Source organism: Vanessa cardui, chromosome 19, assembly GCF_905220365.1.
Source record: "Vanessa cardui chromosome 19, ilVanCard2.1, whole genome shotgun sequence".
Taxonomy (NCBI): domain Eukaryota; kingdom Metazoa; phylum Arthropoda; class Insecta; order Lepidoptera; family Nymphalidae; genus Vanessa; species Vanessa cardui.
This window is the reverse complement of record NC_061141.1, coordinates 12,667,430-12,687,374: the sequence shown is the minus strand read 5'-3', so window position 1 is coordinate 12,687,374 and position 19,945 is coordinate 12,667,430. Positions and strand designations below refer to the sequence as shown.

General features: G+C 33.1%; 2 protein-coding genes across 2 annotated transcripts in view; one reads left to right on the top strand and one right to left on the bottom strand.

Moving 5' to 3' along the window:
- Positions 1 to 222: 222 nt before the first annotated feature.
- Positions 223 to 8,573, bottom strand: LOC124537862 (septin-2). Its single transcript, XM_047114810.1, has 9 exons — positions 8,454 to 8,573; positions 8,011 to 8,128; positions 6,995 to 7,137; positions 6,631 to 6,817; positions 4,346 to 4,464; positions 3,762 to 3,954; positions 2,880 to 3,043; positions 1,842 to 1,979; positions 223 to 1,442 (listed from the first exon to the last, which is right to left on the bottom strand). The coding sequence occupies exons 1-9, from the start codon at positions 8,481 to 8,483 to the stop codon at positions 1,275 to 1,277; spliced, it is 1,260 nt and encodes a 419-aa protein (XP_046970766.1). The 5' UTR covers positions 8,484 to 8,573; the 3' UTR covers positions 223 to 1,274.
- Positions 8,574 to 9,111: 538 nt separating this feature from the next.
- The window catches only part of LOC124537775 (neurobeachin-like), a 410,519-nt gene continuing 399,685 nt past the window's right edge, over positions 9,112 to 19,945 (top strand). Inside the window, exon 1 of the mRNA XM_047114671.1 lies at positions 9,112 to 9,387. Within this exon, the coding sequence (XP_046970627.1) occupies positions 9,229 to 9,387 (159 nt within the window). The 5' untranslated portion in view covers positions 9,112 to 9,228. The remainder of the gene's footprint in view (positions 9,388 to 19,945) is intronic.

The following is a 19,945-nucleotide window of genomic DNA, read 5'->3' as shown; positions in this document are numbered from 1 at the left end:
CGAAATAAATAAGTATTTTAGGCTAAAGCATCAGCTTTAGATAAGCTTTAGATATTGAATATATAATAGACAAGGTTTTGTGTCGGATAAATCCGACTCTGGCGGTGAAAAGGTTAAGCACTAGTGGACAAGGTAGCTTTCATAGGATAATATCAGGAGATTCAAAATAAATAACACCACGCGTTAATTTTAGTTTTATTTAAATATTCCTATAAAATAATACAAATTTTCAAAATACTATATATGTAATTACAAAATAAAATAACCGATAAGGAATGAATGATTAAATGCAAATAAATGTTTATGCAAACTCCTATGATACAAATATCTGCCAACTATTCTTACAATTTAATAAAGAGAGCATTATTCATGTTTTCAAACGTACTGGTATTTTAAATGATATATATTTTATAGTAACTTATATTCAAGAATTTATCAGTCAAAGCACACTTGCACCTGATGTCTTGGTAACACAAATGCTGTTACTCTTATTTATCAGAAAGATTTTTCTTTACTATTGGGATATTTTTTCCATTTTTCCATAGAAAATAATTTGGTCACCAAATTTAGTAGATACATACATAAACAGTATACCTAAGGTAATCGAGTTAATCACGTTATCGTCTATCCTTAATGCTGTACCTAATCAATACTTGTGTGTGAGCCGTGTCTTCAGCAACACTTGCTCCGTAAACTATTCAAACATAAACATGTGTTATCAGATTAACCAACTCGTTAGTATTATATTGGCTGTGAGATTAGACATATTGAAGTGTCTCTAGTGGCATCCTTATAGTTCCTTTACATCGATACAAATAAAATAATTACAAGTATCACTTATAACTAAAAAACCTAATCTAGGGCTAATGTATAAATAAATTTTGGTATAAAATTTTCATAACTTACATATGGCTAAGTGCAAAATTAGAATTAAAGTCTGTTACGACTTGAGAATCATTTCTCGATGTCAGGAGGTTACTCATCTTAATGGATAATTTCTATATTTTAATGCAACATGCAGTGTTAGTTCATCTACATAATAATTGTAAGAACTTTATGTTCCTTAATTTCAATCGGGTATTTAGGCAGATTAGTTGTTTTTAGGTGTATTGGATTTATAATATAATAAAATTTCAGACTTTAGGCGCATCTGAACTGTATACAAATAATTTGGCTGACCGAAAAGAAAAAGAAATCAGATTCGTCACTTTGTGATAGAATCGCCAACTAAAGAGCGAGGAACAAGGAATACGAGTGCGGCTGGCGGGCGGCGCTTACTTCTTCTTGCTCTTGCCGAGGGTGAGCGTGTGGTGCGCCTGCGCCGACTGCTGCTTGCGCCGGTTGAACTCGATCGTGTCGTCCTCTATCTTCTTACGAAGTTCCTCGAGACGTTTCTTTTCTTCCGTGTGGTCCTTCTTCAACTTGTCAAACTTCGAATGCAGCTGCAAATTTTATGTTCCTATTATTTACTTTTCGAAGGCAAACAAGCAAATGCTCTTTTCGTGAAAATTAGTTTGGAAAAGTGCAATCCAGTAATTACGAAAAAGGCACAAACTATACAATTTTGACGACCTCCATGGTCGAGTGGTATGTACACCGGTTTTCATGGGTACGGCACTCTGAGGTCCCGGGTTCGATTCCCGGCCGAGTCGATGTAGATTAGTTTTCTATGTTGTCTTGGGTCTGGGTGTTTGTGGTACCGTCGTTACTTCTGATTTCCATAACACAAGTGCTTCAGCTACTTACATTGGGATCAGAGTAATGTATGTGATGTTGTCTCATTGCCATTTTCAATGGTTTTTAAACTTGGCTTATTAAAAAGTATGATTAGATTGACTGACCTCTTTCTCAGCTTCCTTGAGCTCGGCCTCTTTTTCTTTGACGCGTTGCACGAACATCTGCCGCATCTCGTCCTCTTTCTGCTGCAGCTCTTGAAGGTGAGCGCTGCGCTTCTGCTCGAACGTCTGCTGGAACGACAGCTGCGAACCGAATAATTCGAGTCTTATTAATATTTTTATCAATTTCTTCTTTATGTAAAATAAATTTCTATTTCTAGCTTATATTGCGAATTTTCACAGGATCTCAATTTTACAGCTGAATTTATTGATAAATTAAAATAATCGGCCCTAGATAGTACGTATGGATATACGAGCTATACAAATGCTTCATTAAATATGCAAATAATGATAAAAAACACATGGCAGCTACAATTGGGACTCACGGGCTTTTAAATAAAACTAATTATAACGGATGAATCGCGTATATTAATTATTTTTAAACATCCCGACGTTTCGAGCACTTTGCAGTGTTCGTGGTCACGGGTAGACTCTACCCGTTTTATTTAAATCTACACTAATATTATAAAGAGGAAAACTTTGTTTGTTTGGTTGTAATGAATAGGCTCAAAAACTACTGGACCGATTTTAAAAATTCTTTCACCATTCGAAAGCTAAATTAATCCCGCATAACATAGGCTAAATTTTATTTTGAAAAAAAAAATAGGGTTCCGTAAGATATTTTGGGTTTTTCGGACAAAAAAGGAAAAATCTACCAAAAAAGTTGATTTTTTGCGTATGATGCCTAAACTATAAAAGATAGAACTATAAAATGTTCTAACTCCGGTCCTTAGAGGGCATAATGGCCTCCGACCCTAAGAACCTCATCAGATTGGTGGCTGATGTTGGTCTGGCTGAGGTGTTGTGATCACGAATTTGAGGTTTATCACAATAGATCCAAGCGCCGGTTGCAGTAATTCTTCAAATGTGACCGTGCCTCAGCAGTAGGGATATTAGAAGACTGATTATGAACCGTTATCTACGCAAGCGAAGCCGCGGGCGACCGCTAGTGTGTAATAATCGCGAAAATTGAAGACAACTCACGGGCTTGTTGTCGGCGTCCACGTCGGAGAAGCCCATCTGCGCGAGGCGGCGGCGCCGGTACAGCTCGTAGTGGCGCGCGTGCGTCTTCTCGCGCATGTCCTCCATGTTGGTGCGGATCAGCATCTCGCGCAGCTTCACGAAGTCGCAGTGCGATTCGTTCTCCACTGAATATGACAATAGGCTATTTGACTGGTTTTCAAAATCCATTTTATATTATTTAGTAGAAGTTAAGGAACCCAGTGCGAGTAGTGTTTTTTTATTTTGCCGAAAAATATCATATTAAAAATTTCATATTTAAATAACGCGCGAAAACGCTACTAGGACAATATGGCGCTGCAATGGGGTCGGTGACGTCACTTTGCTGTATTTTAATCTGTGGTACATATAGTAGAAAAGTAAAGTTTACAAGAAAGTGACATCATCATAAGCCCGGCCAATCAGGAGCGTTTTGTGTCAAGTGACAAACTTTTGAAAATTTGCAGTTTTATTTATGGATTTTTGAATAAATTAAGTAATATTTTCAAGTTTCGTTAGTAAATAACCATTTTTGAACACATAATATGCACTGATTACAATAATTCACAGTTTAATTTTCGCATTGTCAAATAGCCTATTCATGTTAAAATATATATTCAAATTAAATGGTAAAATATCGAATCTTTTACTCGGTGGTGGGTTTTGTACAAGCTGGGTGGATACAACCCACTCATCAGATATTCTACCTGGTGATGCATTGGCTATGCAAGAAATGGTTATTATTTCTTACATTTTTATCAATGGGCAGTGGTGGCCATATAACCATACATTTGCTCATTCACTTATCTATTTTATAGAATAAAATTTCGCACGTCCACTGTATGGGATCGACACAATGTAACGCACCCTGCACAGTGCCCCAGGGGTACTGTCGCGCACGAACGGTCTTGTTGCCGATCTTGACGAAGTCAGTGCTGCCGACGACGGCGAAGGGTATGTGGCTGTTCATGGTGCCGTTGACTTCGGACACGGACTCGTCATCGACAGGAAACTGGTAGATCTCCACGCCGTTTGCTTGAAGCTCTTGCATTATTTTTGACTGAAATTAAGACAAATAAAAATTATCATTAAATGTAATAAGCCGTGTATAAAAATTTCTTGTCCGTAATCGATTTTAATTCCTTTTTTATCACCAATCACAAAGGAAAAAAACAAGCAAATTAATCTTTAAAGTCAAGATTTTAAATTAACATGATTATTTTTATTATTAGTTATTAAAAAGTAGTCATTAATCTCAAAGTGCGGGACATTTACATGGTAAATGACCTGCATTTTGAGATTTGAAACATGGCTTTGAAATGGTTTTTGTTCTTGCATACTATAGTTCCTAGCAAAACTAGAACTAAATACTGATTTATGACGACTTACATTTTTTTTTTTTTTATTAAAAAAACTGAAATTGAACATTTCCAAAGGCAAATTACACTCACCTTGAACTTTTGTAGCTCAGTCTTGGAAATTGTATCAGCCTTAGCGATGATAGGAATTATATTCACTTTGGTGTCCAGCTTCTTCATGCACACCAGATCAATGGATTTTAGCCCATGCCCTGAAAATATTGCCCACAATCTTTATAGCTAAAACATATATAACACAAACTATCAGTGATAATCATTGTATGTGAACTAGGAGTAAGGATAAGTTTATAACGTCAAGTGTGTGACTCCGCAAAGTCAATAAATCCTTCTTGGGGCAAGGTATATGTTTCTATAATAAAATTCCGCATACATTTTTAACCTTGCCGTTTCGTAAATTCAAATCGTTTGTAAAAATACATTGGTAGAAAAAGCATATTATTCTATACAAGATTTTACAGATGATAAAAAAGCGTGGAGGTACTACCTGTTGACTTCCAAGTAGGATATATTAATTTAAATAATTTTATTCAACTAACATGATTTTATATTTTTAAATGTTAAAAAAGAGTAAGTAACTACTGAGTTTTTTGCCAGTTCTTCTCGGTAGAATCTACTTTCCAAACCAGAGGTAGCTTCATTTAATTGTAAAATGAAGATTCAAAAGTGCTTGTAAAAGCCTATTTGAATAAAGTTTATTTTGATTTGATTTGAGAAAATTAACAAAGTGAAGTTTGTGAAGTGAAATCTAATGACACTCTTCTTGGCTTTCTTACCTTAATGTTTATCGATATGATGAATGGATTTGTGTACTCTAGATAATTTTTTATTTATTAAATCTTTACAATAGTGTTTACACTAACAATTTATTGGAAAATGAAAATCTAAAAACATCTAATATTATGCATATGCTCCTCAGGTAGTTTTGCAAAGCCAATCAAAGCTAAAAGAGCTATTGGAGATATATTTAGACTACAAAAAATGTAGCAAAAATCCATAAACTAACAATGATCATTAGGTTGTGGTGGGAATGAAAGAGTGAGGTATACCAGCAAAATATCTTATATAACTCACTAAAGGCCTTGGTCTCATGCGAGCTGCAGTATATTAATGTCATAATGGTTATCTAAAACTGCACAAACATGCTCCCATAAATTTGGCTAGGTAAGAGGGACTACACAAGCAGAGATGGTGAGCAATAATTCCCAAGGCTTTCCTTTAAATCTTTTTAGAACTTTTTAGAAATTAATAGTAGTAGAATTTCAATTAAATGAATTGCTTTATGAATAAAATAGGTTACATATAAAAAAAATTATACTTTTGGTTCCTTGACCCCATCCAGTGGCACATAAAAGACTTGGCTATCAGTTTAACTCAATGTAATTCAGAAACATAGTGATAGATTGAGTTTGCAGATACTTGGTCTTATTTCATTTTAATCAGCTAGTAATAATTTAATAGAAAATACAATAATGGATGTATATGATTGTGGCTCGCTACTTATTCTACAATATTAACAAGATTGATTGTTCTTAGCAGTTATTCTTAGCCCATAATTATTCTGTTCTCCAAGCTATTGAGTATTGTTATCTCATTTAGACAGGAAACGCGTCACACATCGAGTGTATTATATTTCCAATGTAATAGTATAACACTATTAATGTCAGTCTATATATCTATTTTTATACAAATGGAATATGTTTTCCTTAACATGCTATTTTTAGCCCATGATCATTTTCCATTTAATATAAAGAGATCTAATAGGTTATGTTTGAATTTAACAAAACATTTTACATGAAGAATATTTAAAAAAAATGAAACCAAAACAATTATTGTTTCCACTCAGTAAAGTAATGTAACAGCCTGTAAATTTGCCACTACTGGGTTAAGGCCTAGTATTCCCCTCAGTATTTTGTTTAAATCCAATTAAGCACGCGTGAAAGCGCCTCGGCGCGTCTCGTCCAGTGTGTCGCGCGCGCTCTGAATACATTGCGAGCAACGCGATCGAATGTCAAGGACAAGCATAAAATATTCTATAACTTGGCCAAACGTCCCATTGAACTAGAAAGCCACAACTTTACTTCCTTTCAGTATGTAAAGCGTACCGGCGTAAAAGGGTAACACACTTTCGGAATGTTGTTGAAACACTGTTTATGTTTGGAATAGTTCATCGATGTTATCATGTTTAAACAAACAAATCAAGCAGCTTCTCATGACAAGATATACTATTATTTAACTTTTTTCATCAGGTTTGTCAGATGAGGTTTCTCAACATCAATCAGGAAAGTGAACATTTAAATATTTAACATAAGTTTATGTAGGTGGAGTTTACGTAATAAAATATATTATCACATACTCACCAGTGGGGCAAATAAAGTATAGACACACATGCAGACGGCTGTCGTGGTATGAGGGGAGTGAACGCTTGATCTTGAGTTCTTCTTGCAAGTATGCTTCAAATTGTGCATCAATATAGTCCACCACAGCTTTAAAACTGTCCTCTTTATTCACCTGATCACCATAGCCAACTGTGTCACAGATTGTGAGCTGAAAACATTATCATTCTTATTGAGTCTATGTGACTTTGGCTTTTAAAATGTCTATTTAATTCTAAAACATATCATTTTAGATAGAGATGCGACAAGTTCAATTTGAAATCCCTCAGTGTTTCACAACTCAAACCTATTATGAACCTTTAAATTTAAGATATAGCTATATTGTTACCTTTAGTCTGACATTGCTCTCCTGTAGCTCATACGTATGTGCTTTCAACTTCACAGTTGGTAGGTTGTGGGGGCTTGGGGACGACTCAAAGTTGGTGTTAAAAAGAGAGTCCATCAGAGTTGACTTTCCCAAACCAGTTTCACCTATTTTATAAACAAAGCATTTGGTATATTGACCAAGATATATTATGAACTCTTAGTGTCAAAACTGTTACCCTGTTTTCAGGCGTATTAGAAATACAATTTAAACATTGTTTACAGTACACAGTATTTGTTATAAAATATAGTAAATATGAATTAAATAATGTATATTCCATTCAAATTTACTTTAAATAAAAATTTATTATTTATCACTAAGCCATTTAAACATAACCATTTAAAGGCTATTCCAATCATGAAGAAATTTAAACAAACCTCACAATTTAGATATTCCATGCCATTTGCTAATAGTTATTACTGTTGTTAGTATTGTATTGTTTACTAATAACAATTTACAGCTAATGGCTTTATTAATAATACAACACTATTTAATCTTATACATAAATAAATAACTACTCACTTTGATTTTACATAGACAGCTACTAGACTGATAAGACAAAAGCTAATAAAAAAATTTTAGAACTACAAAAGATGAGAATTATTTAACATTAACATGGTCACGGTCTGTTACGATTTTGAATTCAAAATCACAACAAATACCTATGTCTACAGAAAAAATCTAATTTTGTGTAAAATTATAAGGAAATTATGCATTCAGTAATATGTACAATTTCATTATTTTGAATACTGCATTAATTATTCATATTTGTTTTTTTAGCAATAACTAGCAAAATATCGTAGAAGTAATTACAACATGTTGAATGTGCTAGTTTATAGTTCGCTTATAGTTAGAACTCGTAATTGTCTTTAATCAAATTGTGACCAATTTAATGGTTTATAACAACCTGCAATGTTGCATTACTGGGTCGCGGGAGATAAGCGTTTGTGTGGGTGATTAACTAGTGATTCACCACTTACCTATACACAGGATGTTGAAAACGAATCCATTTTGAACACTTTTGTTTACCAGCTGATCCGGCAGGCTGTCGAAGCCGACATGCCCCGACAACTTGAGCGTACGCATCGCAGCCTCGATCTAAATTGCATATTACAAGAACCGTCATAGCAAAGAACTTATGTACTTTTCAATTTATTTACACCAAAACATGTTTTATGAATGATTTTAATGAATTCACTTTACAGATTATTTTATTAGAGCCATTTTCAAGTAACGAATAGTAGCATTTATAAACAGTAGAAGCTTGCGTAGAACGCCCAAACGTAACATACAAAAGTTTTAAAGTCTAAATATATACAAATACGTATATAAACATAGATAAAAATCACAAGAATAAATTTATACGCTTTAGAAAAGCAAGTAAATGATAATCTATCATTACTAGAGTAATTTAAATTCTTACTTTTGTAGGCTCTACGTCAATGGCCGCCATGTTTGATGGACTGTCTGTGACTAACACAAAGTGAAGTTAGTTTGCTTATAACCTGATTCAGATTCCTGATGAAATCAGACGAACTTCAAGTAACATTGCATACAACATAATAACGATAATACTCATGTAGAATTATTTAACCAGTGTTTCATATGATAAATATTTTTATCACGTCATAACAATTATTAAAAGAATCAATTTTTGTTTTTATGTATAATTATTAAGAAAACTTATTTTTGTTGAGTATCAAAATTTAATGTTTTTAAATATTGGTGGCATTGAGTACTTATTGCAAGCGTTTAACATTCTCCCTTTTATAACGTAAAAATATCAGGTATATCTTTATGATTTAAGTGATAAAAATATATTATAAGCATTAATTGAGATTTGGAACAAAAACAAATTATTTTATCCAAGCCAAGCACATTATTATAATATTTCAAAAATAGTAATATAAGTAGCTAATTGGTATATAGTGTAATGTCGCTTAGAGTATGATGTTAAACCTATTTTTAAATTTAATTTAATGTATATTATTGATGTATAAGAATTTATTAATTCATATCGATTAGTACATAAAATTATTTTATATTTTATCGTTTCTAGCAACATTGACTTAATCCAAAATGGCAGAAAGCGACATTGGTGCGTTATCATGTGAGCCGATGAAATGATGTTTTCTTGAATTTTATCGTCGCGAGTGGATATAAAAATTGTGATTTAGTGAATTGTGACATAGCAAACTATGGCGGACCTTAAATCGCCACCGTTTAGTGACATTAAAAGACCTGAGGAAGTCGTCAGAATGACGACCAACGATAGCCTGAAATTTGCAGTTCTTATCGGGCTGATTGAAGTCGGACAGGTAACCAACCGGGAGGTGGTGAATACTGTTCTGCACCTGGTAAGTACTGACGAGTTTCCTACATTAATTTGGCTATAATTGTACGACCAATAAACCTAGAATCCTATTAGATTCGTCTGAGAAAGGTTACTCCATGACATCTATTTATTATCATTAAGCCAATATTATTAGAAGCTTGAAAGACACCAGCTAAAGAATTATTATATCAGTAAGGTTGACCATTCTAAAGAATATGATATTAGCGAAATGTCGCGTCTATTTTCATTGTTTTTATCGATCGCGTTAGGTCGTGAATCGTAGAATCGTACCGAGCTCGCGGCCTCCAGCGGCCGGCAATCGCTGTTTATTTTGATAACTATATTGGAAATTGACGGCGGCGTTTGCATACAAATAACATACAATTATATAATATTACTAAACCTGCAGGTAGGTGAAGGGAGATTTATAAGTAAGGACTGGTTTTGTATTTAAACGTAAGTGTTTGCCGCCAATATTTTGTAAAATTATGTGAATATTATTAAAAATGATAATACTTTCGCAATATCAAATATATCAAATTCTTTAGTAACTCGCTTATATATCCAAAAGAAAACTTAGAAAGAAAAACGATTGTTAGATTAATTCATTTTAAACGTTTACTTACTACTGCGCGAAATCGCTAGTCGCAAACTTACATTTAAAAAAAAAAAATTAAATCTTTTTATTGAATGATTATGCTATGTTCTCGTTAAATAAATTAAGGTGAAATATTTAAAAAAAAAATGCATTTGCTATTTTATTTTTATTGCAATATAAGTTTTTTTCCATTGTTATCGTCATAAGTGATTTTTCATTAATAACCTCTCTTGTAAATTTAACCGATAAAACCTATCGTCGTATGCAATCCAATAAGAATTTGTTACGCAATAACAGTTCGGTATTGTACCTACTTCTGTCCTGTACAATTTTCTTACGTTTGTATTTTTTATTATTTCTCTCTTTGTGTTATCTTCACAGTGCATTACGTATTTAAACAAAGTAATGTATGGATAATTTTTTAGTACTTTTTGTAAAATTGTGTTAAAAGAATCGTCAGTGACAAGATTGAGGAATTATTGGTTTATAATTCGAATAAGTAATTCCTTAAAATTGTTTATGATGGCGATGTAAGCGAAGCGAAAATTGGACGTTTTTACGAATCTTTATAAATCACCAAACGCGTAGTCTACGATGCACTGAACTAAAACAATTGACTATAAAACAGTTAATATATAGAATTTTTGTTAGTTATGGAATGCCATCATGCTTTTTTGTCTGTTGATTAAAATTACTTACTCTTACAGTTATTTATCTACAAGTCATTCTATGAATACTCAAACTCAAACAACAATGTACAATCTGTACAAACAATATTTCTAAATATTTTATCAATGACATACAGACTATAGTTAATTTAAATGTTATCAACGAAAAAATACCATCTCGGGAAATTTTGTAATTAAATTGATACATAGTCATTATATTAGTTTATGTACCAATTCAATTTCGCGCATTAGCATAAATATGTATATTATTCATCTATTGATTTGATTTATACTTTAGAATGTCATATACATCGTTCTCAATTTTAATTTAAATAAGCTTACATCTTGGCAAGAATTTTTCCTACCAAAAACTCTAGCACCATGTTTTTCGATGTTCCGGTTGGAGTGTTGATTGAGCCAGTGTTATCAAAGGCACTTGATTTAGCGGCGCATTTATAGCTTAAGAAGTGGTTTATAATTTTATATTGCACGTGCCATCAGATGGCCCTTTACTCGCCTGTCAGTCTGAAATAAAATGGAAAGTCACAACACAATAAGTAAAGAAATACGCAATGAACTAACCGAGTTAAGCCTCCGTCGAGAATTCCGTCGGGTTTACGATCCAGATTAAACATTGTAGCCGTTTTATTGGCAGACACGGTTTGATAAAAAATTACCAGTAAGAAAAAATAGTAAAATAACAAAGTATTTAAACGGACAATTCGTCTCTTTATTTTAGTTTCCTAACAATCAAAGTATAACTGAAACGGTTATTATCAATAGACAAAATACAATAAATGATGCTTAACACGATAAATTGTGAAACTCTGAAATAAAAATGTAACTAACTTTCTAACTTGTAATAAAGTTTGTTTGTATTTTTCGCCCTGTACGCTGCTAATATAAAAATAAACATGACGTTTCTAATATGGGTCTTACCATATAAGTAACAATGTCACAACTCATATACAGCTCGCTATGTATGTATGTACAAGTCACTCAACTGTATTTCGTATTCGTCAACTTTTGTATTCAAAATTACTTGCATTTAATAACAATTTTAAAGGTGTGTACGTATATGACTAATGAAAACATGTATGTCTTATTATTAAATAAAAAATAACAAACGTTCAAAAACCTGTTCAACTACAAATACCATTTAAATAGACTCGATCTTGTGGATTATGCAATTTCGGCGACGCATGATGTAATAACCAAGGCAGAAAGAGTTTGATCGTTTTTTTTGTGTTTACACTTCCGAGGAAACGAGCTGGCGGTTCACCTGATGTTAAGTGATTACCGCCGCCCATGAACATTTGCGAAACAAGGTTGTGGTTCCATCCTTTAAGTTTATCCGCCTCTTGAATTACAACAAGGGTATGTCTATATTATAATTTTGGAACACAGTATGTGAAAGTTGGGTCCATACACTACCGCCGAGTGGCAGTACTTACTAACAAAATCGGTACGGAAGGGTGAGTGAGCCAGCTCAACTATCAGTCTAATGGTGCATTTACTCGTCCGTCAATAATGTAAAACCTATGTTGAATGACACGTTGTAGAAGATTTGACACCTAGACAGTGAGGATGAAATCTGCGATGTAAGATGCAATTACGTAACAGTTCAACTGTTATAAATTAAAAAATGTTAAAAATTTGCGAACCAAACATATCTGTTTTTGTATATTTTGTGTGTGCGAAGAGCGATCGTTTGTCAAAATATTAACAAAAAGAAAACACTGGAGTCCTCTCGAAGCGAGAAATTTATGCACCGTTGCTTTTTCAAAGGGTTATCGCCACTGACACAGAATTATCGTCAAGGGCTCTCCGTGATGCTCGGCTAGGGAAATACAGTTTTAAGTGCTTTCGTTTATAAAGTTAGGTAAACTTGACGACGAGTTAATTGAACATATTAATAAATATATTATGAAGTAACTTGCCTTATCATATGCACCTGGAAAGATAAAACTGCTGCTTAATATGTGGAGATCAAATGTTCTTGTAAAATAAAACCTATTTAAAAACAATCAAATAAAAAAACTCGTGATATATATTTCGTCATCAAAGCTTTTAATTATGTCGTTGTCCACTTACTTGCGATTTTGCTATAGTATTGGTAGTATCAAGTCCAATCGCTTCCATCATTTTTTTTTATAAAAAATACATATTTTCAGCGTTTCTGTTGAAAAACATCAAAAGAAAATGACAGCTATGACAACTTTTTTTAAAGCACGACATAAAAATACATTTTCATACCAATTTCTCTGCCTTGCTTGACCGCGACCTTGTATTGCATCGATAACCGGTTTTAACTGGTTCAACCAGCTATTGATCGCTATTGGGGCTACAACATCATCAGTGTTTCCGTATTGGATTTTTAGCAACGTCATACACGTATGTTTCATTGTTATATGATCTAACAAAATTAAAAATAAATATCTAACAATAAATCTAAATGTTAAAAACTTAACCTTTTGGAGGTTAAGTTTAGAGGTTAAATTAAGACAGACTAATCTTATATTTACATGTCTCACAGTACATACTATCCTAATCATGAACTGTACTTACTATCCCGCTACTTACTGCGACGCTAACGCATTGTAACAATAATGGATGAAGTTAACTTTATCCATTATTCAGCCTTAATTCCTCTAAAATCTGCTTCTCCTTTTTTTTCTCGCCTGAAAAACGCATTACGCGCTTCCCCACGTGATGAAAGTGTAGGGGTGCGTGGGACTCCCCGGAGCCCTGAACGCCGAGTGCGCCCAAGAACACCGGGTTTACCCACTAAAAAAACCAGCAGTACACTCTCCGTCTTTCGGCGGACGCCCCGGTATCGCTTACGCATGCTAACGTGACGAAAATCTGCTTCTCCTGTCCCAGCACGAAGATGTCCACGTTAGCTTCGCATTAGTGTTACATAAGTATTGCTAATATATAATATGCATGCTTTAACACATTTCGAAATAAAAGGATTAAGAGGCAAAGTGTCGAAAAATTTTGTTTAATCAAAAGTGGGTCAGTTGAATATTATTTTACGTGCTTGTTATACATTTTGGAACAATTTAAATCGCCCATAGTCAGTATTATACTATTTATTAATTTTAACCAGTTAAGTAATATAATAAACTTCAACATGAATATCCCTTCAACACCACGACTCGCATTGCTAGCCAAATTTCTCGTTTAGCAGGTCTAATAAAAGCATTTATTTAATATTTCAGATTATACAAATAAATTATTGATTAATTTAAATGACTTGTTATTATTTCACTCGAATTATTTGGAGTTAAAGATAACAACTCGAAACTCAAAGAATGCCTTTCTAGCAAGAAATATTTTACCACTTGATAGAAAAACTTTTAGTTATTTTACTTAAGTGCAATCAGCTTTTCCCCAACTATTCTGTTAATTATAAAGAGAACTTAAAATGTAATATTTTAATTCCACTAGTGTATCCATCCAGTATTGATAAAAATAGACAAGTATCTTTATATTTCAAATTTCACATACGCATTCATTGAATGGAATAACTGCAAAAAGTGGAAATAAGTTGAAATACACCTACATTGAAATCTCTATCAATCTTGATATAAATAGCAGTTCGTCGATGAGAAGAATAAGAAGAAATAAGATATTTTAACTTGTCAGACATGACATGATTCGAAAAAAGCTGAAATATACGGCAAGCACTTGTGTAGAAAACATGTCATTAAATTCTATGATCGTGCGGTTTTGTGTTATTTCTATTTGCGTTAAGGTACTTTGATAAACTCGTATGTGTATAGTCTAACAAAATAATTGTACCATTCTCAAATATACTTAGTGTCAAACAACTGACGACTGCAATAAAGGTTTAATATTAAAGTATCAGGATGCTAATTATGTCTAAGCCTTTTTATATTAAAAAAAAAAAAACAGAAAACAGAAATATGATTAAAAAAATATTTTTATAGATTAATAAAATATGATTTAGAAATAATTTCTATTTATTATTAATATAAGAAAGACGAAATAGCATGCTCGTTAAAAAATACTATGTGAGTAGGTAAATAATGAAGCTAACCTTTTAAAATGTTTGATAGTTTTACTTCACTATGTATACTTAGAAAATCCTGTGGGGAGTCGCTTGCTGAGCGTAATTGTTGGAAGAAAATCTGAATAGCGAGAGAATAAATTATGAGCTGGGCTGCATACGTCTAGCTCATGCACGCTAATCTCGGTTGAGTGAAATTTTCATGACAGAAACATTTCACTTAGCTTACTCAGAGAAAAACGTTTGTACTTAAGTTAGGCAGGAGATGGGTTAATTGGCCAATGGCTTAGAGTTTTTATTTCTATTTTAAGTAATTAATGTCAAAAATTAACTTTGACTTAAATATAGGTGAAGTGGTGCTACATAAATTATGTAATTTTCTAAAGTATCAACACTATCACTATTTAATGCAAATGTGGTATCTCAGTAAACTAACTTAGTTTAATAATCCATTATCTCGTGCTCGTGCTTCAAAGATAACGATTATTTAGTACGGAGGAGCAACCAGTAATATGAAAAAATAAAGAAATAGCAACTTAAACGAGTTCGATATTGCAGTTGCGTAACTGGCAGCACAGCGCTTGTGCCAACATTCCCGACCGCCTAGAGATGGACGTATCGAAATTGGGTTCTTAAAAATGAATATTAAAGCGCAGAAAATTTTACTCAAAAATTCGAATCAAATTTTGTTCACTGCAATATTTGAGTCCGTATTTCACAAGCTTCACGTCAAAGTATATCATTTAACATCTTCGTATTTGTTTGTGTCAATTCTCACGGACAATGGCTTTACAATACATAGGTATTGTGTGTGTGTGTTATTTGAAACATTTAGTCGAAGAGCACTGTTCGGCGGAAATATATTCTACGAAGTTTACATGAGATTGATTCTACGAAGCCGCTGTGTAAAATTGTGAATTTCCTCCGAAGGAAGAGAGAAATATTGACGTGGTCCCAAAAAACCAACCGATAGATAAATTGAATCTTAGAGTTTCGCAGACAAGCGTTGAATACGTAATATTGACTTCTCTGGTTCTGAAATGTAAGAAGAATATGCCGATACCTACTCATTTCTTGGACTGAGAGCCGATATGCTGATGGTTTTGCCTTTGTCGTCAATAGTTGGAGGTAACTCTGTGATATAAATGAAATTTAATTACAAAATAAATAAGTGTACGTTTAAAAAAGTAGCCATGTCCGTCCTTGGGTTTGAAGGTGGCTTTGAACTAAATTTCAAATAAATTAAAAAAAAACTACGCGAGGAGTCACTAGACTGACCGAGAATTACTTTCACATTAATACTAATAGTAGACATAGTCAATGTTTTTTTAGCTAAATATTATTTTAAACTATTACCTCAAGCGTGACTACATCGCGTAAATTACATCTTCACTTCGTATACATATAAAGAATGTGTAAATATATATTAAAAAACTTAAACAGAAAAAACTTATATATATTATATTTTTTGAGTTTTTTTTTTAGTTTTTTGTAAATGATATTTAAAATTGTCATATAATTGTTGTTTTTCATAAATCTTTTTCTATATGAGCATTGAATTGAAGATTGGTATTTCTGATATACACTATTTCCCGAAAAACAAAGAGTTCGTTATTTAACCATGATTCCCCCGGAATATTTATAAAATGTGTGTGAAAAACCTAGAAAGGTCAGGGTGCTCGTAATCCTGAAAAATGCGTAATGCGTGACAACCATATAAAATTACATAAATTTTAATATTTTAATGTTTTATTTCATAATAAGCATTATTAACAATGAAGTCAGCCCACACAAGGTAGGAAGCGATTATTGTTTGTTGAAATAGTTAAATGGTTCTGTGGAAAGGAAATTGAAGTTCCTGCTCAATCAGCTCAAACGTACTCCAATAAGTACATACGATTACATAGTTTGTATAGAACCGTGCATAGTGCATTGAATTTCTCCTTGGGCAGAATCAGAGCGTCTTCATGTATCCGACTGCATTTTGCATTTCCAAATTAGGATCTCTTTTTTGCTTTAACCTGCCTTGCTGTTAAATGTATTTATTTACCCGAACTTCAACCCGAAATCAAATCAAATTATAGCAATATAAATCTACTCTACTCAAATCGGTTTATATACAATATCCTTAATTTATAGTAAAAGAAAGAATTGCTAACAATATTGTTTGATCGCAATAAATTTAAATAAAATACCGTAGGGTCATCGAACAGTGAAAGGTCAAGTCTAGGCTAAATAAATGGAAACGGTAGCGAATAAATTGTAGTGAAATCAAACGAGCCAAGCGTAACGTATTTCGGTTCTGTTAGGGGCTTGATCTGTGTGTCTTAATTTATTACTGCATACATTTTTTAAGTATGGTAAAGAGCAAGTATTTCTTATGTGTAGAATGTAACAAACGATGTACGAAATAGGATCAGATAAAAATAAAATAGCCTTCTATTAAACGTAGGCTTCGGAATCGTAAACTCGTTATTTTTAAATTAAATCTTAATGGTATTTTGTTGGTTAACTCGCGAAATTTGGAGCCTGAAAGCAGTGATAATGAAAATTGGGCATCCAGCCAAAACCGAGCTGAAGTCATTGCACTATGTCCAACTCATTAGTTGCAGGTGAATGGGAATATTTGGGTTATGGCCTAGATATTGCCTCAATTATTACGTTAACTTTACCTCCATATTTATTGATGGCTTAATATGATAATGAAATAAATTGTTACTGTTTTGGGATTTTGTCATTACATTACATTCAATATACATGCGAGAGGATGCTAGTTGACCCAAACTCCATCACAAGCTCGTCTTTTGTCCAGGAGGAGGACAACACGCAACACTCGCCTAGTAAGAGAGAGCTATCTCTATTCTTCTGCAACAGGTTGTCGGTGCGATCCTCTTCCAGATCGATCGAAGGGATGCACATAGCTTGGCAGCATAAATACATACTATATGCATAGTAGGGTCCGTATGTACCAATCTCGATGACGTTGCTTTCCAGGATATGACAGACCCACTATTTAAAGGAGAACAAGCCATCCAAGCATACTACTCGACTTTCTGCTCATCAAAGTACAAGTGACACGACCACAAATTATAATAAGCGTGTGAATATTACAATTATTAACTATATTAATTATATATTAGTGCAATTACATCCAACCAATATGAGGTAAAGATTAAAAAGTAATGTTAACGAAAAAGTGTGAGTGAAATTTATCTTTAAATAATCTAAGTAAATGCAAAGAATATAATCACAAAAGAACTCGGTGTATCAAAGGAATCACGCTCTAAAAGTGTTCACATTGAAATTTCGATGCTTAACCTTGTATTCGGGCTGTGGTATCATAACCTAGTTCCTACCAGAGAGTGCTCTTCCGGCGCATTCATTTACAAAATCCGATATCAAAGTGGCGGCGCGTGCAACCGGCAGACGTGAGGCGTAAGCAACGAGAGACTACTTCCAGCAATACAAATACAATAGAAATTCATCCATAAAATATATTGTTCTTTAAAATTTAAGGTCCAATGCATATCGTGAAAGAAATGAATTTAACTTACTGTGATCATTTAATTAAAACGGGCTTCTTCGAAGACCGCATTTGAATCTTTACTTCATATATTAGTCGTGCCAGTACTAGGTAAAGCTTAAACTTCAAATCCGATCAGTATTTGATCTTTATAAAAATCGCTTTAAAAGTTAGTCGGGGGTAAATTGTAGATTAATAGCCAAGCGTGGTAGCGATTTTTACAACAGCGCTATTGAAGCTTCGGAGCTTTATCAAAGCAGCACGGCGTCGGGTCGATACGACGCCGCTAAGGCTCATTACGTGCAGCGACGGCATTAATTATTATCATTAGCGCTACTTTTCGCTGTTCCCGAAATAATTAAATTATGTAATTTAGATATATTTTTATACTTTGACTGTTCTTCGTGAAGACATGAGTTAAAAATCAGAAAGTATTTTGTTTGTTTAAAATCATTTAAATACACAAAAACGTGACAATTGAAGTGATCAGTAAAGAAATTGTTGCTTCTGACAATAAAGCCTGTGAAAGGTCGACCTTTGTTGTTGAACACCTTTTCGCTTTTCAGAACTAAGTTAACGAAGTTTAAAGATGAAGATTATTTTAACTTCTACATCATCATTTGAATTATTTACTTATTAAGTATCTATTCTTGCTAAATGAGTATTAACTCATTTAAATATACATAATGCTTAGCACTATTTAATCTTAATTAGTAGTTTGTGAGTTAAATGCCTTAATTTATTTGAATTATGTTACCGAAGTCAAAATAACTGAAAGTTCCATAATAAATTAGAAGGAATTGTTAAATGACTACGATATTCTAGAACAGAACAATACAATTATTTAAACTATTAACTAACAGGTTACGTTCACACTAAGCGGACTAAACCTTATATATTTACGTACTGAAATGAAATACACGCTATCTTTTGTATTTACTTGTAAACAATTTATTTAATAAACTTGACAAAAAAGACTCGCTTAGTTTCTTTCACCGGTTCTTCTCAGGTCAGGATGTTTCCTTTTCCAAACAGTTGGTAGTGTTTAATTTAACAATCAATAAGTAATGCTTCCATATTGAATGAAGAAATTTTAGTTTGAATTTCGAGTTTAATATCCGCGTCTTTATTAATATTATAAATATATAGGGTGCATTTTGTGATTATTGCCTTTGGCTATACGGAGAGTAAACTCCGGAACCGCACCACCTTACCGCAGATACTTTGTTCCAGACCATAGGCTACAAAGCAAATGTATACATGCATCATGGTAAATATCCCGTTTTTAATAATTGTAATAATAAAAATAACCATGTTAATTTAAAATCCTATGTAGATCTTGTATATCATAATTATTTTCTTTATTTTTCAGTGTATGTTTTAGACCGCGACAAAATAATACGAGCTGAAATCCTTATTTTATTCGTACGATGTCGGTACGGGCTCTTAGTGTAGTGTAAGAGGAACTAATTATAGATAACCAAGTGACTCCGTAATATATCTACGCGTACTAACAACGGCCAGCGGTCTAGCCGACACTAATCAGACGTGTGAACACGAGCGAGAGCTTTTCAGAGGGACTTAATTTTGGTATCACGGTTAGCAATGTGCTGTGATGAACTCTGTTGCGAAATAATTAGGGATGTTCAATTTCAGCTTGTTATTACATGATCGGCGATGGTGTGTTTAAGCTGTTTTTATTTTGCAGGCTTGAATAAAATATAATATTTTTTAATTACATATTTTATCCAAATT

Excerpts from the sequence above, each read along its gene's own strand:
- LOC124537862 (XM_047114810.1), bottom strand. The coding sequence starts at position 8,483 with ATGGCGGCCATTGACGTAGAGCCTACAAAA. Across the intron at positions 8,129-8,453 it reads TTGACGTAGAGCCTACAAAA|ATCGAGGCTGCGATGCGTAC; the intron begins GTAAGAATTTAA and ends TATGCAATTTAG. Across the intron at positions 4,465-6,630 it reads ATACTTTATTTGCCCCACTG|GGCATGGGCTAAAATCCATT; the intron begins GTGAGTATGTGA and ends CAATATTTTCAG.